The 27,416-nt window shown below is 47.4% G+C and overlaps 1 protein-coding gene across 8 annotated transcripts in view; it reads left to right on the top strand.

The window, feature by feature from the left end:
• Positions 1-27,416, top strand: part of ARSG (arylsulfatase G) — a 116,168-nt gene that overhangs the window by 53,188 nt on the left and 35,564 nt on the right. For 5 of the 8 annotated variants that reach the window (XM_070560148.1, XM_070560153.1, XM_070560150.1 and 2 more), the window contains 4 exons: positions 7,961-8,148; positions 17,653-17,700; positions 19,657-19,768; positions 22,824-22,961. In XM_070560148.1, coding sequence (XP_070416249.1) covers positions 7,961-8,148; positions 17,653-17,700; positions 19,657-19,768; positions 22,824-22,961 — 486 coding nt within the window. The remainder of the gene's footprint in view (positions 1-7,960; positions 8,149-17,652; positions 17,701-19,656; positions 19,769-22,823; positions 22,962-27,416) is intronic. The other 3 variants (XM_070560147.1, XM_008531496.2, XM_070560151.1) reach the window with 1 other exon arrangement.

Here is a 27,416-nt window from a genome sequence, read left to right as displayed (position 1 = left end):
GATGAGGGAGCCCGACAGGAAGCAAGGAGACAAATCCATGACCAAGAGGAGGTCAGAGATAATAAGGGCTAAGGACAAAAGAGAACAGTGATGCTGTGGAGAGTGGGCAGATCAGGAAGGGCCTTCCTGAGGAGGTGAAATGAGGGCTGAGGTGACAAAAAGGGCCAGCCATGGGGAGACCAGAACAGAGCGTTCCAGCCAGAGGGGACACAAAAAGTGTCCAAAGCAGGAACGAGCTTGGGGTGTTCTACAAAGAACAACTCTGGACAGTGTGGCTGGAGGGGAAGAGCTGGGGGAGAGTTGGGGAGAGGACGTCAGACAGAACCTGGGGCACTGAATTCCCACCTTTCCTGTGTGGTCCCACGTGGAAATTAATGTTTGTGCCCCTTTCCAAGAAACTCTGCTGAGACTACTGGTGGCTGGAGGTGGGCAGTTTGGGGCTCCAACTAGGACAGCTGATGCCCCAGCCTAAGGGCTCTTCCCATATTGTGCTCTGGGTGGTGGCTTTCCCTGGAATTGTTCAGGACACAAACAGAGCCTGTGTAAGACTGCCTTGGAACCTTCAGTTGCCCATGGCCCCATCTGGCTGCCCTGGGCCTGAGGAGAACCCGATTTCAGAAAACCTATGCCCCATTTAGCCCTATCTGTGAGTTCCAGCTCCCGGGCTGGGAAGCACTGATGGAGGGCCTGTAGACCGTGATAATGACTTTGGATTTACTTAGCTTGCAATGAGAACCCATTAGAGGGTTTCCAGCCAGGAATTGATATTAGCTGATAAACAATTTTTAATATTACTTTGGCTGACCCACGGAAAATGGGAGGAGGAAGAATTGGGAACAGGAATTGTAAACGGGGAGCAGGGCTGCCACAAACAGGTGGGTGGATTGTGCACTGCTCACCTCCAGAGCACGGTGTCAGTGGTGGTTTTATGCTCTGCTGTTGCTATCTTGAATTGCTTGGTAATTTTTGAATGAGGACCTCTGCATTTGTATTTTGCATTGGGCCCTGAAAATTGCACAGCTGCTCCTGCTGTGGTGGATAAAGAGATGACGCCAGCAAGTTTGGGTCCGCCCATACAGAACTACAAATTCAAACCAGAATGAATCTGGGGGCGATAGATGCTCATGACTTCACATATGTAAAGTGCTTGGAGAAGAGCCTGGATTGTGGAAGTGCTTTGTAAGCATTAGCTGTGATAGTAATAAGAATTATTATAAGGAAATTTAGGAGTGTAGGCTAAGAGGGTCCTTGTACTTTAGTCTCAGGAGGAAGAGAACAGAAAAGGCTGCCCAGAGATGAATGTTTGTCTTGGAAGCAAAAGTGTGTGCACCGAGGTGGAACTCAGTTTGGAATTCTAAGGGTAGCATTTGCCAGCTCCTTGCAACATCCAGGGCCCTGGATTTTGCCCCAGCAGTTTGACAACCTACTGCCCCAGTGTGTCTGGCAGGTGGCGATGCTTTGAGAGAAGCTGTGCCTGGGAAAGTCCCCCAGGCACCCAGCGATTGAGAGAAGGAAGGCTGCCAGTGCTTCTTCTAGCCCTGCGGAACTCAGGGTCAGGGAGAAAGTGCTGGCGGGGGCGAGAAGCCAGAGCTGGGCATCCCAGAGGTCCCCGCAGAGGCTGGGAGTGAGGCTTCACCCCCACCTTCCCTGCCCTCATTCTGTCAGACGGAGGCATCGCACAGCCTGCTTTGGAGAGTGCGGCTTTGGGGCCGGCGCTTCCAGATCAGCAGCGCTGGGATCTTCCAGTGCCATGTCACTGCTCCCTGATGACGTCCCTTCTTTGCTGTTTGTCACCTTGAGAAATGGTGTCAGGGAATTTACCCATCTTCTAGGACTGAGGCCCAGGTCTCTTTAGCAAGACTTGTTATGTTGTACGAAAGCAAAGAGGACAGTGGCGTCATCCATGCAGCACACCTTAGGTAGCGCCCACTCTGTGCTGGTCAGGGGAGTTAATGGCGACCCAAGTGTTGCCTAGTGAGAGAGACAGACATCACTCTGGTTGTGTATTGCTGAGTAGCAAACTACCCCCAAAGGTAGGAGCTTACAACAACTATTTTTTTCTGTCTCATGATTTCGTGGGTCAGGAATTCAGGCATCCCTTGCTTGGGCAATTCTTCTTTGCCATATCATGTTGACTAAGGTCACTCTGTGAAATTCAGCAAGCCGATAGGAGGGCTGAGAGATCCACGGTGGCCTCACTCACAGGTCTCACATCTGGATGCGGATGGCCTTTGCTGGGGATCATTGGCTGGAGCACCTGCAGGACAATCTTGGTGTAGCCTGAGTTCTTGTACAGCAGCTCACAGAGTATTTCAAGGGAGGAGCAGAAGCTGCCAGACTCGTAAGGCCTGAGCCCAGACACTGGCACAGTGTCACTTCCACATTGTTCTAGTGATCGAAGCTGATGTAGAGTCAAAGGGAGGGGACTCAGATCCCACCTCTCAATGGAAGGCATGTCAAGGATCTTGAGCAATTACGGCCATCTTCGAGCTGTCCTGAACATGAACACAAAGAATTACAGTTCACTGTTGTAAAGATATGCCAAAGGCTATGTGATTACGTAGAGAAGACGGGGCCCTGATTCTATGCAGGCATCGGTGAGGGGGGTGGGTGCAGATGGTTAGGGGAGGGGAGAGTCAGGGAAGATGGCATAGGGGGGCAATATTTGAACATTTGAGCTAGGTCTTGAGACAGCTGGAACTTGTCAATCAAGGTAAGGTAGGGTGGTAGGAGGCTCCCAGTGGTGGGTACAGCATGTGCAAAGGCACAGCACTATGGGAGGAATATGGTGTGTTCAGCGTAGGCTGTGGGAGGGTGGGGAGGCAGATGAGCCCAGAAAAGCAGGCAGAGAGAGGTCATGTTTTTCAATAAGGGATTGGTGAGATCAGATCTGCTTTGTAGAAAGATCTCTGCATTAGCATGGCAGATGGTGTGGGGTGGCAGGAAGACCAACCCCTTGTAATAATTTTGACTCTTAACTCCCCAGGGCCTCTATTGAGGCAGTGACAATGGGTAGCGGAGAGGGGACAGATCTGGGAGCTACTTAGGAGACAGAATCGATAAAACTTAGTGACCGGTTTGACATGAGGAGTGAAGAGTCCAGGCAGGCCCTGGGGTTTTCTGCTGGAGTGAGGGGGTGTCCGGTGGTGCCACTCAGCAAGGTGGCATATGGGAGCAAGTTTGGGAGATGAAGATAGTGAGCTCAGCCCTGGATTACTGCGTCACGGTGCCAGGTGGAGGTGCCCAGGAGGGGTTCAGGTAAAGGTGTGGACGCTGCGGGAAGTCTGAGCTGGGAATCCGGATTTGGGAGTCGTTAGCTTTCAGGCATTGGTTGAGGCACAGGGACTGTATGAGACTTCCCAGAGGGCTTGCGAGGGCTAGAAGGGAGTGTGGACTGGGGAGGGGGCTCTGGGCACCTCCAATATCTTAGAGGTGGACGAAGGAGATGAGCCCACAATGGAGGTAGAAGAGGAGCCGTCAGGAGGCAGAAGGATGAAGACAGGACTCTTGGAGGGCAAAGGAGCAAGGTTTCTGGAGGAAGAGAGCTCTCTGAATGGGCAGATTCTGTGGAGTGGACCCCGGGAACCAGCGGACATGGGCTGAGGATACGGGAGATGAGGAAGCTCGGTGAAGACTCTTTTTCCGGAAGTGTGAATTCTGGAAGCATGGCAATGCTTGCTCAAGAGACCTCAAGGCTCCTGTCTTCAGGCAGACCCCCATGAGATCAAGCATTCTGGAGTGGCTGGGTCATATGGTAATTAGTCTGTAAGGTTTTAAAATATTTTTTCCTGATGATCTCTAGGATTGAGAGAAATCTTAAAAAAAAAAAAAGAAAAAGAAAGAAAAAGAAAAAAGAGGAAAGAAGCAAGAAAAGAAAGGAATCCTCTGTGTCACTTTGCAGACCTCATTGTCCTCCAGGGCCACCCCCAAAGTCATAGTGAAGGGCAGAGGCTCTGGGCCCTGCTCGCTGTCTCCGAGGGTCTGAGAGCATTAGAAACTCCTGGGACCTTAGTTTACAGGCAGTCCTGGTGGCCAGAGAGAGGCTGTGTAAGTGACTTGCCGCTAGAGGCCCTTTCGAATAGCGTTCCGTGCCCTCGGCCCTGCGCTTTGGCCAGAGTTGCTTGCACAGAGAAACAGGGATCTGCGTATGTTTCCCCATTTTCCTCTTCTGGGCTGGCCTCTGTGAGGGCACAGACAACAAGGACATGTCCCTCGACTGGTCTTAGCCCTTGAGCCAGCACTGCCATGGCCAGGCTGTCTGGGGACATTGCTGGGCCCAGTTCAGAGGTGCTGTCAGTGGGCTCTGGGAGCCGCCACCGTCCGCATCTGGGGTTATGGCTGAGGCCTGAGGCTGTACGGCAGGTGGTGACCAGCGTGAGATGTGGTGGTGGCAGGCTCTGCAGAGGGTGGGAAGGGAGTGTTCAAACACAACCTGCCCTCTGCGACCTTCTCCCCTTGCTTTCACACTGGACCCCTGATGTCACATCTCTTCGTGACACTCCACATCATGACACTTATGCATGCAACTTCCACATTAGCATGTTATCTTTAAAACCATTGAAAAGATGCTGCTCTTGGTGAATGAGCTCAAGGAAACCGCTGCTGCCGTCCCTGCTTCGTCACACTGCCCCAGTGACGGTTATTTTGGGGTTTGGTTACGTTTTCAGATGAAGTGGCTGGGAGGAAGACTCCTCTCCCCACCCCCTGCCACTTCCCTCCCCTCTGCTCCCGACTCTATTTATAGAGCCCTGGTGTGGGAGCCCGAGGTCAGCCGTGGACAGCACAGGCGAGCCCTCCTTGTGTTCTGGTGGAGGGAGGAAGACCCGGAATGGATGAACTCAAAAATAAAGAAGGTAATTCAGGCTGGCATCCGTGCTACCAAATACGTACCCTGATTAGAGGAGGACAGAGGGGGCCTCCATGCGGGGAGACCTGAGGGGTGAGGAAAGCCCATGTAAAGATGATGGCGGGCGTGCCCGGCAGAGGCCTGGCCGGTGCAGAGGCCTGGCTGGGAAGGAACTTGGCATGGGTGTGGAACTGAAAGAGGAACCCAGTGCCGGCCGCATGAGCTGGGGAGGGCGCGAGGGGCCCAAAAGGTGGGCCGTGGGGGAGCAGGGTTTCAGAGTACTCAGGGCAGTCATTTTAGGGTGATAAGAGTGGTCAGAGGAACACTTGAGAGCCCCCCTGGCTGTGTGGGAGGACAGATTATACAGGGAAGAGAGAGGCATGGCGACTGTTCTCCCCGGCTGACCCTGTGGCTGTGGGCCAGTCCCTTATCCTCCTGGACATCAGGTTTCCCTCTGCCCGGGGTGGTGGCTGAGCTTGCCTGCTGGACTCCTGGGCAGCCTGGACACATACGGTTTCGAGATGCCTTTCTCTATCTTAAGCCACCCCTGCCTCTCCTCCAGCACGGCCCCTGGCCACTGCCCTGCTCATTCCAAACTCCAGACTACCATCCTTCTTAACCTTTTCAATATTAAAAATCTCAAACATAAGGGCCGGCTCGATGGCATAGCAGTTTAAGTTCGCTCACTCTGCTTTGGTGGCCTGGGTTTACCGGTTTGGATCCCGGGAGCAGACCTACGCACTGCTTATCAAGCCACGCTATGGCAGGCATCCCACCTATAAAGTAGAGGAAAATGGGCACAGATGTTAGCTGAGGGCCAGTCTTCCTCAGAAAAAAGAGGAGGATTGGCGGCGGATGTTAGCTCAGGGCTAATCTTCCTCAAAAAAAAACACAAAAAACCTCAAACATAAAGGAAAATTAAAAGTCTAGTCAAATAAACATGCATATACTCAACCATTAACATTTTGACATTTTTGCTTATATTTTCTCTATCTATAATCTTTCTTCCTGAATCATTTGAAGGGTGCAGACATCATGACCTTTTATTATAAATACTATAGCATGCATCTCTTAAGAATAAAAATATTCTTAATGTAGTAAAATACATTTTTAATATAATAAAATATATTATTAATGTAATAAAAATGTAATATACACTATATATCATGGAACATTATTCAGCCATAAAAAAAGAATTAAATCTTCCCATTGGTGACACCATGGTTGGACCTTGAGCACACTGCACTTGGTGAAATAAATCAGACAGAGAAAGACTAACACCGTATGATCTCACTTATGTGTGGAATCTAAAAAAAAAAAAAAAAACAGAAACAGAGAATAGATTTGTGGTTGCCAAAGATGGTGGGTGGGTGGGAGAGTGGGCAAAATGGGTAAAGATGGTCAAAAGGCACAAACTTCCAGTTATAAGATGACTAAGTCTGGGGCTGTAATGTACAGCTTGGTGACTGTAGTTAAGAACATTGTACTGCATCTGTGAAAGTTGCTAAGAGAGTAGATCTGAAAAGTTCTCCTTATAAGAAAAAATTTTGTAACTATGTGAGGTGATGGATGTTAACTAAACTTATTGTGGTGATCATTTCCCAACATACACATATAGCAAATCACTATGTTATACACCTTATATACAATGTTAGATGTCAATTATATCTAAATAAAACTGGAAGAAAAAAAGGATAAAAATATTCTTTCATGTGGCCATAATCAAAAAAATGAAAAATAACCCCTTACTATCATCTTATATATCTAGTCTGTATTAAATTTCCTTAATTAACCCCCCAAATGTGGTGTTAGTGTGTTTGAACTGGGATCCAATCAAGGATCATGCATTATATTGGGTTGTTTCTTTAGTTTCCTTCAATGTAGGATATCCCCCTCCACCCCATTTTTCCCTCAGATATTGACTTTTTGAAGAGCCAGAGCAGTTGTCTTGTAGAATGTCTGGATCCTGGTTTGTTAAATTATTTCCGCATGGTGTCATTTAATTTGTTCTTCTATTAGCTATATTTCCTGTAACCTGGAAATTAGGTCCAGAGGTCTGATTAGATTCAGGTTAAATGTTTTTCGCAAGAGTCCTTGATGTTACGAACTTCATATTGCATCCCACCAGGAGACACACTAGATAAGATTGTCCCATTATTAGTGACATTAGGTTTAATAATGTTCCTTGAGGGTAGGAAAATTACTAGACTCCATTTCTATTTCCCCATAGTGTGCGAAAAAAGGCTGAACGTACGGTAATGCGTGATAGGTACAGTCAGTTCTTGTTATTGGCGGTCATCATGTTCTACAAAGTCACGATAACACTGAATTAGGGAACATGGAGCCACTGCTTCTAGGGGAAATACAGGGTTAGGCTCCTGAGAGCCTCTGGTCGCATCATTTTCCTCAATGGATCAGTCCAGAACCTTGTTTCATGTGTGTGTCTGTTTAAAGACATGCTCTTTAAAATATACTTCTGACTCATTAACATTGAACTCACGGCCAACAGCACTGGGACTCATTCCCGAGCGAAGCTTCTCTAACGCGTGTATTTTCTCTGTAAGGCACCTCACAGCCTTCTTGAACTTGGGAACACTAGCCAGCCCTTCAGCACTATGCTTGGCGGGCATTTTAAACAGCGAAATCCCCAACAGAAAGAGCAAAAAATGCAAAAACTATGGCACTAAATAGACTGAAAAGGAAGACACTTGCTTACAGTGTGAGAGCTGAAACAGAGGTCGCCTTGTTCGACTTCAGCTGGGATCGTGCACGGAGGGCAACTCCTTGGAGGGTCTGCCTGAGTCCCTGAACGACCACTTAAGAGCTACGAGTATTGATTTGGGGACTACAAATAAATTATAGTGAGTAAGTGAATTCAAAACATGAAATCTTCAGATAAAGAGGATCGACTAAATGTGTTGGATTAAATCAGTTTGAATTAGCAGTGTGCCCATGGATTAGTGGCATTTCCTCTTACCTTACCTGTCCTGTGACTGGGTGAACTTTGAGGTTTTTTTCCAGTGCTGGAATCCCAGGGACTGGGTGGGAATTGAATTTTCTTTCCGTTTGGCTTCCCGTGGTTGGAGGGACCCTGATCACTTTCCTTTGCCGCAGGTTTGTGGATTTCCACGCCGCCGCCTCCACCTGCTCACCATCCCGGGCCTCCCTGCTCACCGGCCGGCTGGGCCTTCGCCATGGAGTCACGCACAACTTCGCAGTCACCTCTGTGGGGGGCCTTCCACTCAATGAGACCACCTTGGCGGAGGTGCTGAAGCAGGCTGGCTATGTCACTGCGATGATAGGTAACACTGGAGCCCCACAGCCCAGAGCTCCATCTCCCCCGCTGCATTTACTGTGATGGCTGCTTCATGTTTGTGTAGCCTCAACGAGCTGCCCCCTCTTCTGCTATGTCTGCTTTCTCATTTACTTCTTGCTGTATACGTTAGGAATGCTTTCAGTGATAAGCAATTGAAAAGACCTAACAGTGGACTAAATCGTACGTGGAGATATTTTCCTCCCATCATAACAAGCTTAGAGGTAAGTGACTGCTGTCATTGGCTTGTTCTCTCTTTCTGCTCTGCTGATCTTACTATGCTGGCTTCTGTCCTCGTGCTTATTACCTGTAGATTGCAGTGTAGCAGTTTCAGTACCATTCACTATAAATTGGCTCAAGGAAGGAAAAAGAGAGGAGAGGCAGTGCCAACCTTATCTGTTCACTTTTACCAGGAAAGAAATCTTTTCTCAGACACTTCCCCTCCCCCCAGCAGAAATGCACTTAAATCTTATTGGTGGAGCTGGGTCACATGGCCACCCCTCACTGCAAGGAAGGCTGGGAAACTGGGGTCCGTATTATGGTTGACTTGGACTTGGGCACGGGTCCTTGACTCCCTGAACAAAACCAAGGTTCTATTAGCCAGATAAGTGGGGACATGGGTGTAGGGTAGGCAAACAGCAGTGTCTGCCACACTGTCCAACAGCTTCCTTTCCTTTTAAATTTTTGTAGGGACCTCTTGCTCTGCATTTATTTGGTGCCAGACACTGGGCTGAGTTTATTTGCATCAGGGTCTGGTGATGCCTTCTGAGATTACGATTTCCCCCATTGTCTAGGTGAGAAAACAATTTCAGACGGCGAAGAGACTCATTCACTGTTGCCTAGCCTGGAGCGGGTGGAGGCCAGACCTGGACGGGCTTTTATGCTTTGCTGCACCACCTGTCGCCCCTCCAGAGGCCGAGACAACCCAGCAGTCCCCGCAGCATCCTTAGGCTGCCTGTGCTTGTTATTCTGACTCTCCAAGAGCTGAGTCCAGTGGGATTCCTGTCTCCCTCCACCATTCATGAAGTGGCAAGGGAGGGTGTGCTGACAAATTGGATGGCGCCTGGAGAGCCCGTCTTAGCCTCTAGGAGGCTGGCATTTGTGATGTTGGCCCTGCCTCCTCCTCTGGATCAAGGATCCTGACATACTTCTTTTTTTTTTTTTTATTTTTTTTATTAATGTTATGATAGATTACAACCTTGTGAGATTTCAGTTGTACATTTTTGTTAGTCATGTTGTGGGTACACCACTTCCCCCTCCGTACCCTCCCCCCACCCCCCCTTTTCCCTGGTAACCACCGATCAGATCTCCTTCTCAATATACTAATTTCCACCTATGAGTGGAGTCATATAGAGTTCGTCTTTCTCTGACTGACTTATTTCGCTTAACATAATGCCCTCGAGGTCCATCCACATTGTTGTGAATGGGCCAATTTCGTCTTTTTTTATGGCTGAGTAGTATTCCATTGTGTATATATACCACATCTTCTTTATCCAATCATCAGTTTCTGGGCATGTAGGCTGGTTCCACGTCTTGGCTATTGTAAATAATGCTGCGATGAACATAGGGGTGCAACGGACTCTTGAGATATCTGATATCAGGTTCTTAGGATAGATACCCAGTAATGGGATGGCTGGGTCATAGGGTATTTCTATTTTTAACTTTTTGAGAAATCTCCATACTGTTTTCCATAGTGGCTGTACCAGTTTGCATTCCCACCAACAGTGTATGAGGGTTCCTCTTTCTCCACAACCTCTCCAACATTTGTCGTTCTTGGTTTTGGATGTTTTTGCCAATCTAACGGGGGTAAGGTGATATCTTAGTGTAGTTTTGATTTGCATTTCCCTGATGATTAGCGATGATGAACATCTTTTCATGTGTCTATTGGCCATATTCATATCTTCTTTTGAGAAATGTCTGTTCATGTCCTCTGCCCATTTTTTGATCGGGTTGTTTGTTTTTTTGTTGTTAAGCAGTGTGAGTTCTTTGTATATTATGGAGATTAACCCTTTGTCGGATAAGTGGCTTGTAAATATTTTTTCCCAATTAGTGAGCTGTTTTTTTGTTTCAATCCTGTTTTCCCTTGCCTTGAAGAAGCTCTTTAGTCTGATGAAGTCCCATTTGTTTATTCTTTCTATTGTTTCCCTCAACTGAGGAGTTACAGTGTCCGAAAAAATTCTTTTGAAACTAATGTCAAAGAGTGTACTGCCTATATTCTCTTCCAAAAGACTTATTGTCTCAGGCCTAATCTTTAGGTCTTTGATCCATTTTGAGTTTATTTTGGTGTGTGGTGAAAAAGAATGGTCAATTTTCAATCTTTTGCATGTGGCTGTCCAGTTTTCCCAGCACCATTTGTTGAAGAGACTTTCTTTTCTCCATTGTAGGCCCTCTGCTCCTTTGTCGAAGATTAGCTGTCCATAGATGTGTGGTTTTATCTCTGGGCTTTCAATTCTGTTCCATTGATCTGTGGACCTGTTTTTGTACCAGTACCATGCTGTTTTGATCACTGTAGCTTTGTAGTATGTTTTGAAATCGGGGATTGTGATTCCGCCGGCTTTGTTTTTCTTGCTCAGGATTGCTTTAGCAATTCGCGGTCTTTTGTTGCCCCATATGAATTTTAGGATTGTTTGTTCAATTTCTGTGAAGAATGTTCTTGGGATTCTGATTGGGATAGCATTGAATCTGTATATTGCTTTAGGTAGTATGGACATTTTAACTATGTTTATTCTTCCAATCCATGTGCAAGGAATGTTTTTCCATCTCTTTATGTCATCGCCTATTTCTTTCAAGAAAGTCTTGTAGTTTTCATTGTATAGATCCTTCACTTCCTTGGTTAAGTTTATCCCAAGGTATTTTATTCTTTTCGTTGCGATTGTGAATGGGATAGAGTTCTTGAGTTCTTTTTCTGTTAGTTTATTGTTAGTGTATAGAAATGCTACTGATTTATGCACGTTAATTTTATACCCTGCTACTTTGCTGTAGTTGTTGATTATTTCTAATAGTTTTTCTGTGGATTCTTTGGGGTTTTCTATGTATAAGATCATGTCGTCTGCAAACAACGAGAGTTTTACTTCTTCGTTACCTATTTGGATTCCTTTTATTTCTTTTTCCTGCCGAATTGCTCTGGCCAGCACTTCCAGAACTATGTTGAATAGGAGTGGTGACAGTGGGCACCCTTGTCTTGTTCCTGTCCTCAGAGGGATGGCTTTCAGCTTTTGTCCATTGAGTATGATGTTGGCTGTGGGTCTATCATATATGGCCTTTATTATGTTGAGGTACTTTCCTTCTATACCCATTTTACTGAGGGTTTTTATCATAAATGGGTGTTGGATCTTGTCGAATGCTTTCTCTGCATCTATTGAGATGATCATGTGGTTTTTGTTTTTCATTTTGTTGATGTAGTGTATCACGTTGATTGACTTGCGGATGTTGAACCATCCCTGTGTCCCTGGTATAAATCCCACTTGATCATGGTGTATAATCTTTTTGATGTATTGCTGTAATCGGTTTGCCAAAATTTTGTTGAGGATTTTTGCATCTATGTTCATCAGTGATATCGGCCTGTAGTTCTCCTTCTTTGTGTTGTCCTTGTCAGGTTTGGGGATCAGAGTGATGTTGGCTTCATAGAATGTGTTAGGGAGTTCTCCATCTTTCTCAATTTTCTGGAACAGTTTGAGGAGAATAGGTATTAAGTCTTCTTTGAATGTTTGGTAGAATTCTCCAGAGAAGCCGTCTGGTCCTGGACTCTTGTTTTTGGGGAGGATTTTGATTACCGTTTCTATTTCCTTACTTGTGATTGGTCTATTCAGATTCTCCATTTCTTCCTGATTCAGTTTGGGGAGATTGTAGGAGTCTAGGAATTTGTCCATTTCTTCCAGGTTGTTCAATTTGTTGGCATATAGTTTTTCATAGTATTCTCTTATGATCTCTTGTATTTCATTGGTATCTGTTGTGATTTCTCCTCTGTCATTCCTGATTTTATTAATTTGCGATTTCTCTCTTCTTTTCTTGGTGAGTCTGGCTAGGGGTTTGTCAATTTTGTTAATTCTTTCGAAGAACCAACTCTTTGTTTCATTGATCCTTTCTATTGTCTTTTTTGTTTGAATATCGTTTATTTCTGCTCTTATTTTTATTATTTCCCTCCTTCTACTGACTCTGGGCCTTGTTTGTTCTTCTTTTTCTAGTTCTGTTAGGTGTCGTTTGAGGTTGCTTACGTGAGCTTTTTCTTGTTTAGTGAGGTGAGCCTGTATTGCGATGAATTTCCCTCTTAGGACTGCTTTTGCTGCATCCCAAATGATTTGGTATGTCGTGTTCTCATTTTCATTTGTCTCCAGATAATATTTGATTTCTTCTTTAATTTCTTCAATGATCCATTGTTTGTTGAGAAGCGTGTTGTTTAGTCTCCACATTTTTGCACCTTTCTCTGCTTTTTTCTTGTAGTTGATTTCTAGTTTAATAGCGTTATGATCAGAAAAGATGCTTGATATTATTTCAACTCTCTTGTATTTATTGATGTTTGCTTTGGTTCCCAAAATATGGTCAATCCTTGAGAATGTTCCATGTGCACTTGAGAAGAATGTGTAACCTGCTGTTTTTGGATGAAGTGTTCTATATATATCTATTAAGTCCATCTGGTCTAATTTTTCATTTAATTCTATTATTTCCTTGTTGATTTTCTGTCTGGATGTTCTGTCCATTGGTGTTAATGGTGTGTTGAGGTCCCCTACTATTATTGTATTGTTGTTGATGTCTTCTTTTAGTTCTATTAAGAGTTGCTTTACAAATTTTGGTGCTCCTGTGTTGGGTGCGTATATATTTATAAGTGTTATGTCTTCTTGGTGGAGAGTCCCTTTTATCATTATATACTGTCCCTCTTTGTCTTTCTTTATCTGTTTTGCTTTGAAATCTACCTTGTCTGATATTAGTATAGCGACACCTGCTTTCTTTTGTTCATTATTAGCTTGGAGTATTGTTCTCCATCCCTTCACTCTGAGTCTGTGTTTGTCTTTGGGGCTGAGGTGTGTTTCCTGGAGGCAGCATATTGTTGGATCTTGTTCTTTGATCCATCCTGCCACTCTGTGTCTTTTGATTGGGGAGTTCAATCCATTTACATTTAGAGTGATTATTGAGACGTGGGGGCCTACCACTACCATTTTGTGTCTTGTTTTCCGGTTTTCTTCAGTTTCCTTTGTTTCTCGTCCCATGGTTTAATCTGTTCTGATGTAGAGCTGCTACTCTCTGTTGTTGTCCTTCTACTTATCTCCTCTGCTCTTGGTTTTGTAGCCCCTTTCCTTTTTTGGATTTTTCAGGAATGAGGGTTTTCCTGAGGATTTCCTGAAGAGGAGGTTTTGTGACAATGAACTCCCTTAATTTTTGTTTATCTGGGAAAGTTTTTATTTCTCCATCGTATTTGAAGGATATTTTCGCTGGGTAGAGAATTCTCGGCTGTAGGTTTTTGTCCTTCAGATTTTTGAATATATCATTCCACTCTCTTCTAGCCTGTAAAGTTTCTGCTGAGAAATCTGCTGATAGCCTGATGGGGGTTCCTTTGTAGGTTAGTTTCTTTTGCCTGGCTGTCCTTAGTATTTTCTCCTTGTCGTTGACTTTTGCTAGCTTCACTACTATATGCCGTGGAGTTGGTCTTCTTGCATTGATAAAGTTTGGAGATCTATTGGCTTCTGTCACCTGAAGATCCATCTCCCTCACCAGATTTGGGAAGTTCTCAGCCATTACTTCTTTGAATAGGTTTTCTGCCCCTTTCTCCTTCTCTTCTCCCTCTGGTATACCTATAATCCTTACGTTGCATCTCCTAATTGTGTCTGATAATTCTCGGAGAGTTTCTTCATTTCTTTTAAGTCTTGCTTCTCTCTCCTCCTCTGCCTGCAACAATTCTATATTGCCATCTTCCAAATTGCTAATTCTTTCCTCCATATTATCGGCCCTACTGTTCAGAGCATCTAGATTTTTCTTAATCTCCTCTATTGTGTTCTTCATTTCCAATATTTCTGTTTGGTTCTTCTTTATCGTATCAAACTCTTTTGTGACATAGCTCCTGAACTCGTTGAGTTGTCGGTCAGAATTCTCTCTTAACTCAGTGAGTATTTTAATGATGGCTGTTTTGAAGTCATCATCATTTAGGTTATATATCTCATTTTCTTTGGGATTGTTTTCTGTGTATTTGTTACTTTCTTTCTGTTCTGGAGATTTAATGTATTTTTTCATATTGCTTGATGATGTTGATTTGTGCCTCCGCATGGAGATAGAGTTTAGTTGCTCCTTTCACTTGTTTCAGCTGCTGCGGTGGGGGGAGCAGCTGTTTATACTTCACCAACCAGGAACCCTGTCCGTAGTTGCTAACTGGGCCTGGGCCCCTCTTCGTAGCCACAGTGGCCCTTTGGATTCCCTCTTCTGCCGTGGGGGCCGTCACGGGGGGCTTCAGGCTGCAGGTGCCTACTGTTGTTGCCCACCTAGATGCGCTCTCTCCTTGGGGTCTGCAACGGTGTTATGGGCTTTTCCAGCGGCCAGGGGTGGGATCACTTATATTTGTCGCTCTGTTGCTGTCGGCACCCACCAAATCTCACTTGTCCTCTATGGGTCGCAGGAGAGCTATTGGCATCTTCTACAGTCTGTGGTTAGTACACCTAGCTATGCTGCTTTTGCCCTGGGGTCTTCCAGCCTTGTGGCTGGCGGCTGGGTGCCTTCTACTGGTGCTGTGCAGAGGCTTTCCCTAAGGCTTCTGTGAGCCTGTAGGGTTTCCCCCTAGGCTACTAAGCTGGGTCTCTGGAACTCTCTCCAGCCCCAGTCCTCTCCGAGATCTCCGGCAATCCCTAGCCTCACCGGGCGGGCAACGGCAGCTGGGGGTCGCCCCGCCCTCTGGGCTTCTCTCCGGGCCTCTGCCGGGAGCCCTGAAGGCTGGGCGTGGCCCCTCTGCTAATGGCAGACAGAGAGTTTTGTCTGCTGCCTGGCGGAGCTCCGGCGCTTCTCCACCGGGTCGCCGGACCGGCCTTTGAAAGTTCCCCCGCCCCGGTCCTCTCCGAGATCTCCGGCAATCCCTAGTCCCACAGGGCGGGCAACGGCAGCTGGGGGTCGCCCCGCCCTCTGGGCTTCTCTCCGGGCCTCTCCCGGGAGCCCTGAGTGCTCAGCGTGGCCCCTCTGCTACCGGCAGACAGAGAGTTTTGTCTGCTGCCTGGCGGAGCTCTGGCGCTTCCCCACCGGGTCGCCGGACCGGCCTTTGAAAGTTCCCCCGCCCCGGTCCTCTCCGAGATCTCTGGCAATCCCTAGTCCCACGGGGCGGGCAACGGCAGCTGGGAGACCTCCGTGCCCTCCGTGTCTCTCTCTGGGACCCTCCGGGAGCCCCGAGCACTAGGCTGGGTCTCCCCGCCAATGGCGGGGAGAGACTCTCCCCGCGGGCTCAGGTGTCCAACTCCAAAGTTTCCCTCTGCGTTTAGGAGTAATTGCGGGGGGTTTAAGTAGGGTTCTGGTCACCTGTTTCCACCGTCGCTCCTCTGTTGTGTTCTCGCTCCTGCCCTAGATGTGTGTGGATCCTCTGGGGGCGTCCGTTGGAAGAAAGCCGCTTGCGGGTACTAGGCTGCCCGTCGGGGTCGGAGAGTTTTCACCTATTTCCACATCCTCCCGGAGGAAAGTCCGTCCGCCTTCCGATGTATAGTCGCGTGGGTATCTCAGACGTCCTGAGATGCTGTCTGGATATCCTTTGTCAAGCGATAAGTGTCCAAATAATTGTAGACTCGAAGGGCGAGAGACAAAGAGGACTACTCACGGCGCCATCTTGGATCTTCCCTCTGCCTCCTGACATACTTCTACACTAGGTCAAACTGAAGTGTGGCATTCATTGTCCCAGGAGGGCAAGCCCTAGTTGGTAGGGGGAAGTACCAATTAAGGCCCAAGCTTTCTCTCCTTTTCAATCCCTTTGTCTCCATACCCTGAGGTATTAATTATTGCGACACTCCCACTATGGGCTGAGTGGCATTACTAGCCCCATTACAGTCATCCATGTAATGCTCACAGCCAGGAAGGGTTTGGCTCTCTGACTCTAAAACTTCCTGCTGCAGCAGGGGGCTGGGTTCTTCTTGAGCTGGATTTGATCTGCTCTTCCCTCCCTCTTCACGCCTTAAAACTCCAAGGAGGCAATTGATTGCAGATGAAGTGCTTAGCTGCTCCCCTCCCCCCTCACTACTCGTTCGTTGCACCTTTGGCGTGTCCCGGTGAGGGTGTTTACACATCCACTTGCTGAGATTCTGAATTTCCTATAAGCACGCTTATAGGAAAAATCAAAATCCTGCAGGAGCATCAAGTCCACGTACACCACTCACAGCTTCCTGCCGGTCTTGATCCACGTTAATGTGTTTCCACCCAGTTGCGTGCATACCACTTGGTCCTCCTTTTTCCCCTTCATGTTATTTTATATTTGCAGGTAATATAATTTTACACATTTATTATAGTTGTTATAATTTTAAAATTTCAATAGAATCTTCTATTTCCGTGTAATGCATAATCCAAACATTCCTCATAACGCTTAATCCGTTTCCCTTAACTTTTTATTACATATTTTTTCAAACCTTTGGAGCAGCTGCAAGAGGAAATAATAGACACCATATACTCTTCACCTACGGTCACCGAGTGTTTATTTTTACTACATGCATCCATCTTTAAAAGAGAGTGTGGAAGTGTTTTATTGAGGCCACATAAAATAATTTACTTAGTTGTGCTCTTGGGGTTGCCTGTGGATTTCTCTCCTCTGTGTTGCCTAGTGCTGCCACTTCAGATCTTTGTGCCACATTCTTTTCCTTGCTCCCTTGCCTTGTGGGTGATTCCCTGGGGTCTTTACTCCTTAGAGCGGAATTAGCAGGTCAGAGAGTTCCACCATTGGCAGAGCTCTCACCACCCATTGCCCAATTATTACCCCCAACGGAACACTTTGATAGAGCGAGGAGCAACCGGTGTCGGAGTTTCCTTGTTTTCTGGCCTTGAACTCTAGTGGGGAGGCGGTCTCTTGCTCAGCCTCTGAAGGCTGCTGATGTTGGCCAGAGAGGAAGATGAGGAGATGGGGCAGGAACTGGGCATCTTGGAGACTGTCGGGGGCCTGCGACTGCACCCTGGGCCACCCGGCCCAGGAGGGCAGAACGGAGGGTGCAGTGGGCTAGGTGGGGTTGCTGTGGGCACTGAACCCTTGTTGCAGGGCCGAAGGTTAGCGTGCTGGCTTCTCTGGGCCTCCAGGAATGGCCTGTCTTCCCCTTTCACTGCAGGCTTTCCTGTGTGGGTCCTGAGTCATCCTTGCTTGCTTTCTGTCTCCCTGTGGACTCCCTTTCGGTCTCAGAGAGCAAGGCTAGGTTTGCACACCACATCACAGCTTCTCTTTACTTGTCCTTCATTAAGGGCAAGGCTGATGGAGGACTGAGTGTGTGATCAGCTGCCTAGAGGGGCTGGGAGCCCCCACAGGGACTCCTCTGAAAGTCTCTCTCTTGTTTTCCTGCAGGCAAATGGCATCTTGGGCACCACGGCTCTTATCACCCCAACTTCCGTGGTAAGAATTCTTTGGGGGATTTGTTACCTGGGAAACAGAAAATAAGGATCTCTGTGTAAAAGGACTCCATTAATGTTGAAGCCATCCTGCCCTGGGGGGACATCCCGCCTAAGTTAGGACTTCTTGGTTCATAGGGTCACTTGTTTGCATTTGGGGTGCCCCGGGCTCCCTCTGATTTCACATCCCTCTCGCCTGGCACCTTACCTGCCCCTGCCCCCCTCCTTGGTGCCTGCCTGCCCTTCTGGCTCCCCCATTGTGAGCCCACGTTCTCCCTGACTGAGTTCTTCATGGCTCAGGGAACATTTGGCCCCCATGAGGTCCAGACATGTCTAGTGTAATAAGAAGTAAAAATTGTCTGATGGGTTCACTGAAGCAGGGAACCTGGCCACAAACCCAAACGGGAGATGCTCCCTTTGGCTTCTTCCTGCAGCTGTTTGCTGCCTCAGACTTCTGACTCTCTGGCCTTGGGGAATAGGGCAAGATTAAGATGTCTGAACCAATTCTCTGAAAATCACTTGGCTGATTGGTGAGTTCTCTGAATGTCCAATTCACCGAATTATCGGTGGTTTTTCAAAGCTATAGTTTGTGCCACTGGTCTCCCTCCCTGGCCTGTCTCTTCCATTCCATATGGGAATCCGTGGCCTTTCTCTTAAAAGCACTTTATCCTTATGTCAACTTCTGTGGCTTCTCCCTGCCCCTACCCTGTGTGTGCCTCCCTCCTGCTCCCGCCATTTTATAAGCAAATGGGTGACCTTTGCCTAAAAGGTGGTTCTCTGGATATTTTGCAGACTTCTCCCTTCCCCAACCCCAGTATCTCTCTCTGCCTCTGTGGAAAAGGGCTTCAGTGCTCTGTTCTAGATTGGGGGAAGGCATGTACCTGAAGGGTTTTGCAGTTGGAGAATGACTTGCAGAGACTTGGCCTGGACCCAGCCTTCAGCCCCTGGCTCCCACTAGCAGCCTTGTCAGCTGACATCCTCTCCAAGTCCTGCCTCCCTGTGGTGCTCCTTCTCCCCCTCTCCTCCCTTGTGCCTACTTCCCAGCTGGGCTTCCATGGCATCTTCCACGTGTGCTTTTGAAAAAATGGCAGATGGAGGAAGTGAAGACTTGGCTTTTCCACTAACTAAAAATTACTCCGGAATTTATTTTTCCTCCCTGGTCTTCAGTTTTCTCACTTGACTCATGCGGGGTTTGGCTAGATCTGACTGTTGAAACCTTGAGAGCATATTCCTAGAGTTCTGTGCTGGGGGAATCTTGAGACTGGGTCCTGCTCAGCAGGAAGTGGTGCCATTTTGGATTTGTCGTGTCTGCCATGGGAGTGGGAAGGGAGTGGCAAATGGGAAGAGAGAGCACCTTGCATACATTTGCTGTCCCTGGACCAGCCAGTCCCTAAAAGCCTTCTGGCTTGGACCCTCCGAGGTTTCTTGATTCCTGTCTCCAAGTTCACTCCTCCTCCCTCCTGCCTGTTGCACCTCCTCCATGGCGCACTGGCCTGCTTCTCCATCAGCCTCATGGCTTCTCCTCCAAACCCTTCCTACATCATCTCTTATAGCTTAACCTATATATCTTATCTCCCCTTCAGATGGGAAGTCTTTTGAGGGCAGAGTTTATTCTTGTACCCCTTCAAGTATCTTGCATATAGTAAATTTTCACCTAATATTTACTGAATGTGTCTATAATTGCACTGGGGTTGGTAGCTGTTCATTGATTTTCTCTGCTTCTCCCCACTCTGGGTTAACTCTAATCACAAGATTGCAAATCTAGTCTTACAGCCAGAACCCAGTGAAGTGTTTTCTTTGCATACTACAAAGGGATATTAATCAAATCCTCTTTTAATTACATACTCCATAGCACTGCAGTATTAAATCATGGAAAATTAAATTTTTGTCCTGCATGTAAGAATGCAGGCTCACAGAACAGCAGCCAAGTGGGGGTGCTAACCAGTTGCTTTTCTTCCAGGTTTTGATTACTACTTTGGAATTCCCTACAGCCATGATATGGGTTGCACAGATACCCCGGGCTACAACCTCCCTCCTTGTCCAGCATGTCCACCAGGCGATAGATCATCAAGGTAATGCTATCCAAGGCGTTGGCTGTGGGCTCCAGAGCCAGGTGAAGTCCTTAGAGTGTGTCCATCAGGAGTAAATAGGGGGTCTGATAGGGCACAGTTAAGACACCAAAAAAGATAGAGTGTGCATTCAGTGCAAATTTAAATGCATTGTTTGCATGGAGTGCAAGAAAACTTTTACCAAGATGAGGTCAACAAAATTCTTTTATTGGAATTTTCCAGGTTCCTTGGACTGTTTAGCTCAGCTGGGGAGAGCCTGGTGTTGCCAAAGTCTTGCACAGGTGGGCCTCTCTCCTCCTCTGGCTGCTGGCCTTGCTGCTGGACCACTTACCCGGCCCAGACATTGGATACAAGGAGGGAGAGAGAGAGAGAGAGAGAAAGTGCACAGGGCTCCTTGCAAGTGTCACCCACTACCCCAACAAATAATCCTTCATTCCGACCTTGGAATGCCATGTAGGCGCTAAACAGGATGTTTTAAAAACATATTCAATGAAATGGGAAAATGCTCATGATATAATAGTAAGTGACAAAAGCCGGAAACAAATCATCAGTGTGACCTTAACTCCCTCTGTAGCTATACCTTTACGGCCCCTTCGAGAGGGACTCAAAGGGAACGTGCCAAAATGATAACAATGGTTCATTCTCTCTGGTTGTGGGACTAAGGGATTGTCATTTTTTTCTTTCTCATTGTATTTTCCAAATATTTTGTAATGAGAATGCAATGCATTTATTATCAGAAAAAGGTAAGAAACCTTATTCAGGATATAAAACAACACAAACCAGGTGCTCTGCTTTGCTCAGACTGTGCGCTGAGGTTATTTATAAGGTTACAGATGTCTGAGCCACTAGGGGATGGTGAGTCTCAGCTGGCTCATTAATAACACAATCATTAGGGGCTGGCCCCGTGGCCGAGTGGTTAAGTTCGCACGCTCCGCTGCAGGCGGCCCAGTGTTTCGTCGGTTCGAATCCTGGGTGCGGACATGGCACTGCTCGTCAGACCACGCTGAGGCAGCGTCCCACATGCCACAACTAGAGGAACCCACAACGAAGAATACACAACTATGTACCGGGGGGCTTTGGGAGAAAAAGGAAAAAATAAAATCTTTAAAAAAATAAAATAAAATAACACAATCGTTAATATAACGATGGCCGTTTATTGAGAAGTTGTTACATTCTAGGTGCTGTATGTACTTCCTCGCAATTCACACAACCACTGTGTGAGGCTGGTCTTGACTCTGATTTTACAGCTAGGAGGCTGACCTTGTTGTCCAGGATACATGGAGCTGGGAAGCAGGGATAGAGATTCCGACCTGGGTCTCTCTGAGTCCAGAGTCCATGTCCTCTACATCCTGGCTACTCAAAGTGTGCTTGCTGCACCTGCAGTGTGGGATCATCTGGGCACTTGATAGAAATGCAGAAGTTCAGAGGCCACTGCAAGGGCTGCATTGTAACAAGATGCTCAGATGATTCCCTTGCACATTGCCGTGTGAGAAGTGAGGCTACAGAACATCTCGCTGCCCTCCTTGGCCACTGGGGCCTGGGGGGGTCCCACCTGTGGTCACACCTGGCCACATCACGGTATGCCAGATGTCAACCAGTTCCTCTTAAATCCACGTTAAATTGAATAGAAAAAACAGGTTGGCTTAGGAGGGAAACAGGGAGAGAATGTAAATGGTGGTGGAGTCTCAACGAGATCTTAAAAAGCTGAAAAATTTGACACAAATGATGAGATTAGCACTGTGTTGCCCAGCACAGAGAAACTCTTTTTCTTTTTTTAAAAAATTGCAGTCTTTGGGGCTGGCCCTGTGGCCGAGTGGTTAAGTTTGCGCGTTCCGCTGCAGGCGGCCCAGTGTTTGGTTGGTTCGGGTCCTAGGCGCGGACATGGCAGACCACGCTGAGGCAGCGTCCCACATGCCACAACTAGAAGGACCCACAACGAAGAATATACAACTATGTACTGGGGGGCTTTGGGGAGAAAAAGGAAAAATAAAAAAAAATCTTTAAAAAAAAAAAATTGCGGTCTTTGGTGATGACCTACCCCAGTCTGACCTTGTCTCCTGAGCTTCCATTCTGAACTTGTGTGTATATAGGGGTGACAGAGAGTTTTCATGTGCTCCCAAGTCCCTCCCTGCACCATGAGGACAGTTTGTGTACGTACGAGGCCTCCTGTTACCTTGCTTCTGTCTCCGTTGCTCTCAGCTTCTCTCCTGGTTCTCTGTGGCACCTAGGACAGAGGGCTTGAGTTTTTATTCAGTTCCTAGTATACCGAGCAGTGTGCAAAGCACTAGCCATTTGTCGTTTCATTTAGTCCTCTCAATACCTGTAAGGGGGCATGGGTACCCCATGTTTCGGATAAGGAAAGTCAGGCTCTGAGAGCTCAGGCAATTTGCCCAAGATCATGGCCAGAGTCATTCCTCAGCCACATTGATGGGCACTCATGTGTCAGGTTCATTTCGATCTGTAAGCCCAAGGGCTGAGTTTGCTTTTCCCAGGAGATAGAATTGGTTTGACCTTCACTTTTTCCAACTGCTCAAGTTTCTCCAAATTCTCCAAACATGGTTTGAAATTTTAAAATTGTTCCTGGCCATCTGTCCTATTGTTAGACATCTTGTCACATGAAGTCCCGATTGTTGACTTAGGAAAATATCAAGAATTGCATCCCATAGACAGAAGTCGTCGTTAGGGAGGTCAGTGGAAAAAGCAAGCTATGGGGCTACTGATTGGCTGTGCCACGCTGCTTGAGTAATTGGTTGTTCAGACGTGAGTTTTTCTCCCAGCATGAGGGGAGTAATGATGTCCCTTGTTCCCGAAAGTCTTTGTCACCGTTCCAGAATGGCTGGGCTTGTCCAAGGAGGGTAAGCATCTACTCAAAGGGAGTGGTTGAAGGTATTATATTGGTTTTACTCTTGGAGGAAACAGCAGACTGGACAGATCATTTGGGGCCAGGCTATTCAGTATTTTGCTTTTATGAGTCTCGCTGAATTAAAGCATTTTGTTTTGCTCCATGACTACTTAGGTCATGGAAATGAATGCTCTGCCGTCTGTGCTTTCTGCACAGGAACCTTGAGAGGGCCTGTTACACTGACGTGGCCCTTCCTCTCTATGAAAACCTCAACATCGTGGAGCAGCCCGTGAACCTGAGCGGCCTTGCACGGAAGTATGCTGAGAAAGCTACCCAGTTCATTCAGCATGCAAGGTAAGGAGGCCCGGGCCCCCAACCTGCCCTGCCCCCTGGCCTCATCACTCCTCAAAGCCGAGGCAAAGTTCCATTGCCCAGCAGAGATGGATGTACGCACGTCTCCTGGAAATAAACCTGGAAACAGTCCCCCGGGAATCTCTAGGCTTGGGTCAGAAGTTCCTCAGGTGTGTTCCCCAAGATGCTGAGGCTCACCCATATCCCTGCTCAGATCATGCTCTACTGTCAGCATCATTTTGTCCTCTCCTACTAGGGTATAAGCTCCCTGGGAGCAGGGCCTGCCCACTGTATACTGGACACTCAAGGCTTTTGTTGAATTTGTTAGTTGGTGGGGTGTGTTCATTTCTTATTGCTGCTGTAACAAACTTACTACCAACTTATTGGCTAAAACAAGAGCAATTTATTCTCCTCCAGATCTGGAGTTCAGACTTCTGCAATGAGTCTCATGGGGCTAAAATCAAGGTGTCTGCAGGGCTGTTTCCTTTCGGAGGCTCCAAGTGAAAAATCGTTTCTTGCCTCTTCCAGCTTCTGGTGGCTGCTGGCATTCTTTGGTTTATGGCTGCATCGTTCTAGTCTCTACTTCTATTGTCCCCTTGCCTTCTCCTCTTCTGTAGTGAAATCGCCCTCTGCCACGCTCTTATAAGGATGTTTGTGGTTACATTTAGGGTCTACATGGAGAATCCAAGATAATCTCCCTATCTCAAGATCCTTAACTTAATTGCATCTGCAAATTTGCTTTTGCCATTAAGGTAACACTCCCAGATTCCAGGCACTAGACCCTGCATCTTTGGGGACCACATTGTTGATCAGTGTTACCCACATTGGTTACAAATTCTAGCATCTAAAGAGCCCAGGTAGGCAGCCTTAAAGAGGGAAGCAGGTGGAGTGTAAGGCATTAGGGAGTGGTGGGGCCTCTGGTGAACTTGAAAGCACATGCCCCATCTAAGGGGGCAGCTGCTCCCTAGCTCCTGCTTCTTTATGGGAATGGGAGCCTGGACTATCAGCTCTTTCCATTTCACACGAGAGACAGGATGCCTGGCTCTGGTGTGAAATCTCCTGATCTTTAAATGTTAGAAACAACCAATTAAAAATAACAGAAAGCGAAAAACAGAACCAAGCCACAGTGTGTCTCTACCCAGCTGTGCGTGTGTGAGGGCTGCTGGTTTGCATCCTCTGTCAGGTTGGGGCAGAGAGTGGGTATTAGGAAGCAGACACCTCGCAAATGGTGCACACTCAGGTGCACATGCATAGATCATGCATGGTATGCAAGCACATGCACGCACATGTGCAAACACACCATCTCCCCTCCCCAGCCGCCTCAGGCCTTGTCCTGACCCTTCACAACTGCCCTTGTGCTGTCTTTTAATGAGCTCACATCTGCCGGTCTCATCTCTCCCCTAAGATTGCACACTCCTCAAGGACATTGGAAATTTCCAGTAGGTCCTTTGGTGTCTCCACAGCCCCAGCCTAAGTGGGCAAGAAAAAATGTGCTGCGAGCCTGTCGCCTTCTGCAGGATTAAAAATGGACTCCGCCTGTGGATGACCGACCACATCAGCTCCTCAAATGCGCACAAGTCCCCCCACCCCTTACTCAACCACGTTGGACTTTTCTAGAGAGAAGGGCAGCAGGGAGGGGAGAGGCGGCAATGTAGCAGACCCATTTACAATGTGTTCTTGATCATAAAACCAACTTAAGGCTTAAATCTCAAGAACAGCCCCTTGGGGCTTCGGAGATTGCATCTGACCAGTTTTTCAGGGCTTTCTGAGAACTCCGGCTTTTCTCAGATGGCTGATATGGAAAGGGCAAAGTCTCTTCTCTGGTCCGGAGAGTCGAGCATTTCTCTACTCCCTGGAGCTTCAAGATAGTTCCAGGCCCCGCTCCTTGTCTTCCCTCTCCTTTCCTGCATCCTGTGACAGGTGATGCTCCACGGCTGGTGCGGACAGTCCACTCCTGCTCTCGCAGTGCCATGAACAGCGCAGTGTTCTCAGAGGAAGGGTGGCAGCCTGCTGGGCACGAGGGACTGTCCCCAGAACACTGGCTCTGAAGTGGGGATGGTTCTGCTCATCCCCCAGTTAGTTAATTGGTTAAAAGATAAACAAATCAATGAACAATCTCCTTATCAGATGAAAAGGGTGAAGAGTTTGCTAATTGATTAACTAATTATTAAGTGAACAGTGACATGACCCCTGTTGCCTTTTAACTTTACAGAAAATAATCCTCAGGCATGCTATTTCTTTAGGATCTGACTTGCCCATTCATCTCGGATTTTCAAAAGTCAGCAGAAAAGGCCGCCAGACCTGCTCCTTCCTCCTCCTGAGCCCCGCCCCCAGGCGAGTCCCTCCCCCTTCCTGGACCTGTTTGTCAGAAATACCAGGGGTCCCTTGAGTTTTGTTTTCCTGCTTCTTGGCAAGGGGCACCCCCAGGACTTCTTTGAAAGTTTTTACTTGGGTCTTTACTTGAATTTAGACCCTTAACCTAGCAGTGATGCTGAAAGCTAATCCTTGATTTTTTTTTTTCTTTTTGCTGAGGAAGATTTGCACTGAGCTAACATCTGTTGCCAATATTCCTCTTTTTTTTTGCTGAGGAAGATTGTCGCTGAGCTAACATCTGTGCCAATCTTCCTCTATTTTCTATGTGGGACGCTGCCACAGCATGGGTTAATGAGTGGTGTGTAGGTCCATGCCCCTGATCCAAACCAGCCAACCCCAGGCTGCCGAAGTAGAGTGTGCGAACTTAACCGCTATACCACTATACCGCTGGCCTCCTCTTTTTTTTTCGCTTGAGGAAGGCTAGCCCTGAGCTGACATCTGTGCCAATCTTCCTCTACTTTTTTTAATATATGGGACGCTACTACAGCATGGCTGGTGAGTGGAGTAGATCTGCGCCTGGGATCTGAAGCCATGAACCCGGGCCACCAAAGTGGAGATTGTGAAACTTTAACCACTGAACCACAAGACTGTGCCCTTGATTTGGGGTTTTAAGCAGGAGGAAAAGCTCTAAATTGGCAAAAAAGGAGAGAGCAGATGGCCTGGGTTCCTGGGTCACAGCTGGCTAGCCCTCTGCTCCTTACAGGGTCTGGGATTGTACACTAAAGCTAAATAGAGGATATAAGGTTTGACAAGGATGACTATATTGGGCATAGGCATGAGCAGTGGCTCAGAGTATTTGAAATCAGAGTGCATGGCCAATACTGCAGGGCATTCATCATTCAGAGTTAGATCTTAGAGGGGCTGGCCCTGTGGCCAAGTGGTTGAGTTCCCACGCTCTGCTTCGGCAGCCTGGGGTTTCGCCTGTTTTGATCCTGTACACGGACATGACACCGCTCATCAGGCCATGCTGAGCCAGCATCCTGCGTGCCGCAGCTGGAAGGATCCACAACTGAAAAAGTACACAACTGTGTACCCGGGGGCTTTGGGGAGAAAAAGGAAAAAAATAAAATCTTGAAAAAAAAAAAAAGTATTAGGTCTTAGAGATGCACAGATGACAAACAAGCCCTGTCTTCCTGGGCTGGAGCCCAAGACCCGCATTAGGGTCTCTCTTCCCTCTTCTACTGGACTCTATTGCTCTCCCCTGAGGGGCTGCCCCTCCTTGGCTCCCTCACCCAGCTCCCAACTAACACCCACCAACCTGCCGTCTGCCCCAGGGCTCCAGGTTCAGCTCTAAGACGTGCTCACCCCCATGCCCTTCTTTCTCCTATTTGAATGTTCGGGTGAGTAATGGGCGAGGACATGAAGGAACTGATGAAGGGTTAGGCAATGGGACCGAATGTCTTCTCCCCATGCTGTTGTCTGCCTTGAATGGCCACCGCGCACAGCTCACCTGTAGCCCCGCGTCCTTCAGCCTCACTGTCTCAGGGATCTCTTGCTTCCCTCCTCACCCCAAACCCCGTTTGGTTCCCCTGTCGTACCCTTCCACACCACCCTGTATGTGTTTCTCCTCCGTCACCTATACTCAGTTTGTAGATAACTATCTGATTGCTATTTTGGTTGCGTTTTTCTCTCTCCTGTTTCCATTTGGATGTTAGGCTCCAAGAAGGTGGCAATCATATTTATCGTGTTCATCGCTCTGTCCCGAGTGCCTGGGGCCTACTTAGAGCTTAATAAATATTCATTGACTGAGTGAATTACTTTATCTAGCCCCAAAGATGAGCCAGTTTGCGCTGGGGATACAGACATGAAATTAGATCTGTCCTTGCTTTTGAGTGGCTCCCAGGCTAGTGGGGAAACAGATACGTAAAACGCTGGCTTAGGGAGTTTGTATGATCCACACCGGTCAATCCTGTGGGGAAGGGAGGAGGAGACCATCCATGGCCTGGATGCAGAGGAGGATGTTGTGGCTTTTAAGCTGGATCTTAAGAATTCATTCAGTGTTTTTAGGCAAGACACCAGGGAGGTTACTGCCAGGAGAGGAATAGCGTGAGCAGTGCAGGAAGGCAGGAGGTGAGGTGTTTGGGT

This window comes from Equus przewalskii, chromosome 10 (genome assembly GCF_037783145.1).
Source record: "Equus przewalskii isolate Varuska chromosome 10, EquPr2, whole genome shotgun sequence".
Lineage (NCBI taxonomy): Eukaryota > Metazoa > Chordata > Mammalia > Perissodactyla > Equidae > Equus > Equus przewalskii.
This window is presented reverse-complemented; position numbering and strand designations above follow the sequence as displayed.